Source organism: Pongo pygmaeus, chromosome 20, assembly GCF_028885625.2.
Source record: "Pongo pygmaeus isolate AG05252 chromosome 20, NHGRI_mPonPyg2-v2.0_pri, whole genome shotgun sequence".
NCBI classification, from domain to species: domain Eukaryota; kingdom Metazoa; phylum Chordata; class Mammalia; order Primates; family Hominidae; genus Pongo; species Pongo pygmaeus.
Genome location: NC_072393.2, coordinates 43,929,547 through 43,937,385, shown reverse-complemented (window position 1 = coordinate 43,937,385; position 7,839 = coordinate 43,929,547). Strand labels below are relative to the sequence as shown.

General features: G+C 53.8%; 1 protein-coding gene across 2 annotated transcripts; it reads right to left on the bottom strand.

Moving 5' to 3' along the window:
* Window positions 1-13: 13 nt before the first annotated feature.
* Window positions 14-6,026, bottom strand: FAM98C (family with sequence similarity 98 member C). 2 transcript variants are annotated; one of them, XM_054462587.1, is made up of 8 exons: window positions 5,900-6,026; window positions 5,632-5,780; window positions 5,424-5,558; window positions 3,988-4,193; window positions 3,675-3,752; window positions 3,461-3,577; window positions 2,022-2,189; window positions 14-354 (listed from the first exon to the last, which is right to left on the bottom strand). In XM_054462587.1, exons 1-8 carry the CDS (start codon window positions 5,962-5,964, stop codon window positions 220-222), a joined length of 1,053 nt encoding a protein of 350 aa, XP_054318562.1. In that variant the 5' UTR covers window positions 5,965-6,026; the 3' UTR covers window positions 14-219. The 2 variants fall into 2 exon arrangements, with proteins under 2 accessions (XP_054318562.1, XP_063513750.1); XM_063657680.1 differs by lacking the exon at window positions 2,022-2,189 and having other exon boundaries at window positions 5,900-6,024.
* Between the last annotated feature and the right edge of the window lie 1,813 nt (window positions 6,027-7,839).

Genomic DNA, 7,839 nt, shown 5'->3' with positions numbered 1-7,839 from the left:
GAGAGGTCCTATAGCTGTCATAAATTAAATTTATTCTCTGGAGAACATGGTTCTTGGTATTGACTGGTGAATGGGAGTAGGGCATTTGGGGCCTCAGGAATAGGAGATGGGGGCCTTGGGTGCCAAATACCAAGGAAAGCCTTAAACGGACTCCCCAGAGATTACCGATGGCATTAGCATCTCATGGAGGACCCCCCGCCCCCGACCACCAGTCCCCCTTTACTTCTTCTTCTTCTTCTTCTTGCGGCCCCAACACTGGGGGCCTCCATCCTCTCTTCGGCTCCTCCAGGTGGGCATGGGAGGCTCCAGCTCATTTGGGCGGCCTCCCCGGTCTGGAACGTTGCCCATAAGCACCTGAGAGTTTGAGATTTGAGTTGCAGAGAAAAAAAGTATCTTGGACAAGGGGGCCAGAGAGCAAAGGGAACAGCGTGAGGCTGAGGAAGAAATGGCAGATGTTGACTATTTGAGTACAGTGGCTGGGGGAGGGGGGACTGAACTGGTGGAAGATACAAGCATGAGCTTTCTTTTTTCTTTTCTTTTTTTTGAGACGGAGTCTCACTCTGTTGCCCAGGCTGGAGTGCAGTGGCACGATCTCGGCTCACTGCAACCTCCACCTCCTGGGTTCAAGCAATTCTCCTGCCTCAGCCTCCTGAGTAGCTGGGACTACAGGTGCATGCCACCACGCCTGGCTAATTTTTTATATTTTTAGTAGAGACAGGGTTTCACCGTGTTAGCCAGGATGGTCTCAATCTCTTGACCTTGTGATCCGCCCACCTTGGCCTCCCAAACTGCTGGGATTACAAGGGTGAGCCACCGTGCCCAGCCCACTTTTCTTTTTTTTTTTTTTTTTTTGAGACAGAGTCGCCTAGGCTCTGTCACCCAGGCTGGAGCTCAGTGGCGAGAACACGGCTCACTGCAACCTCTGCTCCTGGCCTCAAGTGATCCACCCACCTTGGGCTCATTTTTTTTCTTAACTTAAATTTTGCCTCAATAGTTGCTGTGTTAGACTTTATTCCCTAATACTCATTTTACATACGACTACTTACAGAGGCATGCGGCTAGATACCTAATCACTAAAACAGAGGGTATTTCTGTTTTTTGTTTGTTTGTTTTTTTGAGACAGTCTTGCTCTGTCACCCATGCTGGAGTGCAGTGGCGCCATCTCGGCTCACTGCAAGCTCCGCCTCCTAGGTTCACGCCATTCTCCTGCCTCAGCCTCCTGAGTAGCTGGGACTACAGGCGTCTGCCACCAAGCCCGGCTAATTTTTTTTTGTATTTTTAGTAGAGATGGGGTTTCACCATGTTAGCCAGGATGGTCTCGATCTCCTGACCTAGTGATCCGCCCGCCTCGGCCTCCCAAAGTGCTGGGATTACAGGCGTGAGCCACTGTGCCCGGCCTATTTGTTTTTGTTTTTTTTTTTTTTAAATGGTTAAAAGGGTGCGGTGGCTTACGCCTGTAATCCCAGCACTTTAGGAGGCCAAGGCGGGTAGATCACAAGGTCAGGAGTTCAAGACCAGCCTGACCAATATGGTGAAACCCCGTCACTACTAAAAATACAAAAATTAGCCGGACATGGTGTCACGCGCCTGTAATCCCAGCTACTCGGTAGGCTGAGGCAGGAGAATCGCTTGAACCCGGGAGGTGGAGGTTACAGTGAGCCAAGATCAAGCCACTGCACTGCAGCCTGGGTGACAGAGCAAGACTCTGTCTTGAAAAAAAAAGGTTAAAAAACAACAAATAGATAGTGTTTGGTGATAGGGAAGGATTTTAAGCCCAAGCTGGAGAAGTAGCCAGGGGCTCAGTAAATAGCTAGACTTTGTTTTCAGATCATTAGGGAGCCACGGAAGCATTCTGAGCTGGGGAGTCCACGGTCAGTCTTTGTGTGAGCGAGGTCCTTCTAGCTGCCACGTCTAGTGGGTGGATTAGAGGTGGTGAGTCTGAAACTTGGACCGGAGCAGAGGCTGAAAGGCCAATCTGAAGGCCAAGGATGCCAGGGCCCTTCCCTACCCCAGATGCCCACCTTGTTGATGGCACAGCAGGTCCCTCTGCGGACAGCCACGCTGGTGGCTGGGACGAGACGAGACACGTCGGCTCGGGCAGCCAGGACATGTGCAATGGAGATGTCCGATTCTGGGGTCAGAACCTCTCGAATTGGGATCAGCACTGCCCTCATGGCCTCTCCTTGGGCCTGGAGTGGGGAGGAGGTAAGAGAAGGTACCCTGGAGCCCTCCCCAAGTGGGACCTGTCGTCTTGGAAGCATCACTTTACCATTCAAGACCTCACTGCCCACAGCTCAAATAAATATTTATTTTTTGAGACAGGGTCTCGCTGTCACCCAGCCTGGAGTGCAGTGGCGTGATGGTGGCTCACTGCAGCCTCAATCTCCTGGGCTCAAGTGATCCTCCTACCTCAGCCTCCTGAGTAACTGAGATGACAAGCATGCGCCACCATGCCCAGCTAATTTTTTTTTATTTTTATTTTTAGTAGAGATGGGGGTCTTGCTATGTTGCCCAAGGTGGTCTCAAACTTCTGAGCTCAAGTGATCCTCTTGCCTTGGCCTCCCAAAGTGCTGGGATAACAGGCATGAGCCACTGTGCCTGGCTCTGCTCATATCTCTTAAAGATGGGGTACACTTGGCCAGGCGTGGTGGCTCATGCCTGCAATCCCAGAACCTTGGAAGGCCAAGGCAGGCAGATCACCTGAGGTTGGGAGTTTGAGACCAGCCTAACCAACATGGAGAAACCCTGTCTCTACTAAAAAATACAAAATTAGCCTGGCGTGGTGGTGCATGCCTGTAATCCCAGCTACTCGGGAGGCTGAGGCAAGAAAATCACTTGAACCCAGGAGGCGGAGGTTGCGGTGAGCCAAGATCGCACCGTTGTACTCCAGCCTGGCCAACAAGAGCAAAACTCCGTCTCAAAAAAAAAAAAAAAAAGGGCTGGGCGCAGTGGCTCATGCCTGTAATCCTAGCACTTTGACTTTGGGAGGCTGAGGCAGGCAGATCACAAGGTCAGGAGATCGAGACCATCCTAGCCAACATGGTGAAACCCTGTCTCTACTAAAAATACAAAAATTAGCTGGTCATGGTGGCATGTGCCTGTAATCCCAGCTATTCAGGAGGCTGAGGAAGGAGAATCACTTGAACCCGGGAGTCGGAGGTTGCAGTGAGCTGAGATCGCACCACCGCACTCCAGCCTGGCAACAGAGCGAGACCCCGTCTCAAAAAAAAAAAAAACAATGGGATATGCCTCTGAATATACTCCCAGCTCAGAGCTGGGAATTCAACAATACCCTGGGACCCTGAGATTCTAGGAGCCCCAAACCTCAAAAAATTATAAAATGTCCACGGCCTGAGAACCTGCAAGAAGGTGATACTCCTGGCCCTCATTCCTCCTCCCTGCAACTGCAGCCCCCACAACTGGGCGTCTCCAATTCTGCACGGTCCCCTGCCCACCACACCTCTGCCCGGTCACTCCAGTGGAAAGCAGATGTAGTGAGGTCAAGGCGCTTGAGGAGGAGGCAGCGGCGGCAGCGGTACTGATCTCTGAGGCTTTGGGACAGAGACTCCAACGCTTCCTGGGAGAAAAGGTCTCAAGGTCAGGCTAGGGGTCCCTCTCACTGCCACCTCTGATGAGGACACAGTTCACATTCAGTCAGTCACACACAGTCTTACCCATCTAGGTGCATCTAGCGAGCAGCTGAGGAGGGACTGCAGGGACCCTGGGGGCAGAGAAGGCTGCAGCTCTGAGATCTGATGGGAGAAGAAGTCAGAGGCCAACTGGGGCAGAGAGGATGGGCCCCTCTGTAAACCCAGCTCCCCACACCCCTGAGGACCTAGGCCACAGATGTGAGAATGCCAGCCACAGCTCCAGAAAAAACAGGCCAGTGGTTGGAATAATCCTTCCAGAGGTGTTTTGGAGAGAGGACCCCCACCCCCACAAGGAAAGTGGGGTAGCCCAGGATGGGAGGGGACTCTGACTCTCTACCTTAGCATGCAACTCCTGCAGCAGCTGGCTGGCGGGGGTCCCTGGTGCAGGTCTGGGCAGCCCCAGGGCTTGGAGAGTAAGGTCCAGTTCTTGGACCATGCCAGCTCCCTCCACCACCCCTTCACCAAGGGGTGGCCTAGGACTCGGATCCAGCAGAGAGCGCAGGCACAGGAGGCGGGTGGCTTGGAGCTCTGAGCAGAGAAAGCCTGAAAGTAATAAATGGGTGCTGTGCACTCAGGGAGGCTGCTACCCCATTCATCCATCTTGGTCAAAAAGCTCCACTGATGGCCAGGTGCGGTGGCTCACGCCTGTAATCCCAGCACTTTGGGAGGCAGAGGCGGCGGATCACGAGGTCAGGAGATGGAGACCAGCCTGGCCAACATGGTGAAACCCTGTCTCTACTAAAAATACAAAAATTAGCAGGACATAGTGGTGAGTGCTTGTAATCCCAACTACTCGGGAGGCTGAAGCAGGAAAATCGCTTGAACCAGGGAGTTGGAGGTTGCAGTGAGCTGAGATCATGCCACTGTACTCCAGCCTGGCAACAGGGCAAGACTCCATTTCAAAAAAAAAAAAAAAAAAAAAGGCTCCACCGGCTTTAAAACCTCCACCTTTGCCCAGGCACAGTGGCTCATGCCTGTAGCCTGTAATCCCAACACCTTGGGAGGCTGAGGTGGGAGGATCGCTTGAAGCCAGGAGTTGAAGACCAGACAGGGCAACATAGGGGGACCCCACCTCCACTTAAAAACAAAACAAAAAGAATCCTCCACCTTCTAGTCCCGCCCACCTAAAGCCTTCCAGAGTAAGCCCCACCTTGAGACCCTGTCCCCTCCTACGAATTCTACTCCCGCCCACTTTGAAACCTCAAGCCTTCCTCCTAATCCAACCCACTTGAGCTCCCAGGCCCTCCAATTAAAATTCTAACCCCGGGCCGGGCGTGGTGGGCTCATGCCTGTAATCCCAACACTTTGGGAGGCCGAGGTGGACAGATCACCTGGGGTCAGGAGTTCAAGACCTGCCTGGCTAACATGGTGAAACCCCATCTCTACTAAAAATACAAAAATTAGCCTGGCATGGTGTCGCGCGCCTGTAATCCCAGCTACTCGGGAGGCTGAAGCAAGAGAATCACTTGAACCTGGGAGGCGGAGGTTGCAGTGAGCCGAGATCACGCCACTGCACTCCAGCTTGGGTAACAAGAGTGAAACTCCATCTCAAAAATAATAATAATAAAATAAAATAAATAAAAAATAAAATTCCACCCCCGCCCATTTCAGAGCTCTCTGCTCGCCCCAACATGCTCACCCCACCCACCTCGTACCCTCTGGGCCGCCCCAAAGTTCTGACCACACCCCTTGGGAACCTCGATTTCCCCTAAAAAGTCAGAGCCCGCCGCTCCCGAGGCCATGGCCCTGCCACTTCCGCATCCCGGGACTCACGCAGCAGGCGCAGTCCGGCATCGGGTTGCCGAAGCGCAGCCGCGCCATCCCTGCCGCAGAGCGCGCGATCCGGGCAGTGCAGCTCCCGCAGCAGGCTGCCCAGCTGCCGCAGAAAGTCCTCCTCCGCGCCAGGGCCTGCAAGGACAGGGGTGTCAGGGCTCGGTGGCCCCGTGGCGGCCCCCCTGCCACCCTCCCGCTCCGTGTTTACCGTCGCCGGCGCTCAGCACCTCCGCGCCCGCCTCTCGCTGCTGCTCGAGGGCGCCCAGCGTCGCCAGCTCCGCCGCCAGCCGCACGCACAGCCCCCTGAAGTCTGGGCATGAGGCGCCCCGCGACGCCGCCCCCGGGACACCTCCATACCTGTGGGGACCGAGGCAGCGGGAGGGGGCGGGGATGTCACTGAGAATCCCTTTCCGTCCGCGTCCAGGGGGCAGACCTGGCCTTCCTGCACCCACCAGCCTCACCGCACACCCTTTTACCCCAGAGCCAGCAGGTCCTGGGCCACCGCGGCCCCATCCCACGCTTCCGCCTTCACCGCCTCCATGAGAGTGTCGCCTCGGCGCGCCCCCTGGCGGCCGGTGGCAGGCTCCGCCCCAAAAGCGCCGCGCGCACGAGCTCCCCGCAGCGTCTGGCGGCACTGACCAATCGGCATCTTCCCGCGCAGGGGCTTGAGTGCTCCCATTGGCGCAGGAGGACGCCGAACCCGCCCCGGGGGCCTCCGCCCCCTGGAGCTGTAAATTGCAGTGCATTCGGGATCTTCGCTGTCAAGACAAGCTGGCAGCGGGTGTCACTGTTGCGGTGACATAAAAACAACTTCGGTGTCATTTTCCTTTTCCTCCCTCAGTTGTCCTCTGCTGGTGTTTTGTTGGTTTGTTTTTGAGGCAGATTTCGCTCTATCGTTCAGGCTGGACTGCAGTGGCGCCATCGCGGCTCACTGCAGTCTCGACCTTCTGGGCTCAAGAGATCCTCCCGCCTCAGCTTCCCAGCTAAATTTTTAAAAATCAGTCAGGCTTGGTGGCTTACACCTAGTAGCTGGGACCACAGGCGCAGACCACCACGCTTGGCTGATTTGTTTTTAATTTTTTTGTAGAGACAAGGTTTCCTCATGTTGCCCAGCCTGGTTTCCAACTACTGGGTTCAAGCGATCCGCCTGCCTCGGCCTCCCAAAGTGCTGGAATTACAGGCGTGAGCCACTGCAACCGGCCAATTTTTTTTTTTTTTTTTAAGTTTTGTAGAGGCCGGGCACGATGGCTCACACATGTAATCCCAGCACTTTGGGAGGCTGAGGTGGGTGGATCACTTGAGGTCAGGAGTTCGAGACCAGTCTGGGCAACATGGTGAAACCTCATCTCTAATAAAAATACAAAAATTAGCCGGGCGTGGTGGCATGCACTTGTGGTCCCAGCTGCCCAGGAGGCTGAGGAAGGAGAATCACTTGAACCCGGGAGGCAGAGGCTACAGTGAGCCGAGATCAAGTCACTGCACTCCAGCCTGGGCGACAGAGCAAGACTCCGTGTCAAAAAAGAAATAAAGTTTTGTAGAGAGGGGTCTAGCTATGTCGCCCAGGTTTGCCTCTAACTCCAGGGTTCAAGCAATCCTTCCCCCTCAGCCTCCCAAAGTCTTGGGATTACAGGCTTGAGCCAGTGTTCCTGGCCCTGTCCTCTGCTCTTAAAGCAGCCCAGACGGAGTGGTGTTCACCCAACTCTGCCTAAAATCCAAAACTTCCTCCCTCCTTTCCACCTCAGGGTTTGAATTACATAAGGGACCCAGGAATCCCAGCACACCCCTCACACACCAGGCCCTCCTCATCGATCACAATGTGCCTGTTAGGCCTTCACTCCTCTCCCTCTTAGGCCTTGGAGTGAGCAGGTGCAATGCACCATAGTGGTTAAGCGATTACACCCCAGGAGTCAGGCAGACAAGGGTTAGGGCTTGATTCTGTTACTCACCAGCTCCATGTTCCTGCCAAATTGCTTCCCATCTGTATAATGGGGATAATAGTACCTACCTCTTAGAGTTGTTGGTGAGGATTAATTAGAGTTTCATATGTAAAAAGTGCTTAGCAGATATATAGGGAGTACTTAATAAGGAATAACTAATATATATATAGCATTTAATGTGTACTATTGGGCGAAGTATCTTATCTCTTTTACAGAGGAGAAAACTAAGGTTGAGAGAAGGTAAGTCACAGAGTGAATTCATGGTGATACCAAAGCTTGAAGATGAAATTCCAGACTCTATGCTCTTAAACCACGGAACCTATTTCTACTGTTACTACTACTGTTGTTTCGTTGCTGTTGCCAAGTAAACATTGTGTCAGATCTAATCTCTTCCTTACTGTATCCTGGTATCCAGTAGTTCCTAGACAATTCTGCTGGAAGTCGGGGGTGGACCAGGAGCCTGGAGGGAAGAACAGGGA

Coding starts and splice junctions, on each gene's coding strand:
- FAM98C (XM_054462587.1), bottom strand. CDS start 5,964: ATGGAGGCGGTGAAGGCGGAAGCGTGGGATGGGGCCGCGGTGGCCCAG. Junction 3,753..3,987: donor TGCAGGAGTTGCATGCTAAG/GTAGAGAGTCAG, acceptor TTCTCCCATCAG/ATCTCAGAGCTGCAGCCTTC. Junction 3,578..3,674: donor CGCTAGATGCACCTAGATGG/GTAAGACTGTGT, acceptor CTTTTCTCCCAG/GAAGCGTTGGAGTCTCTGTC.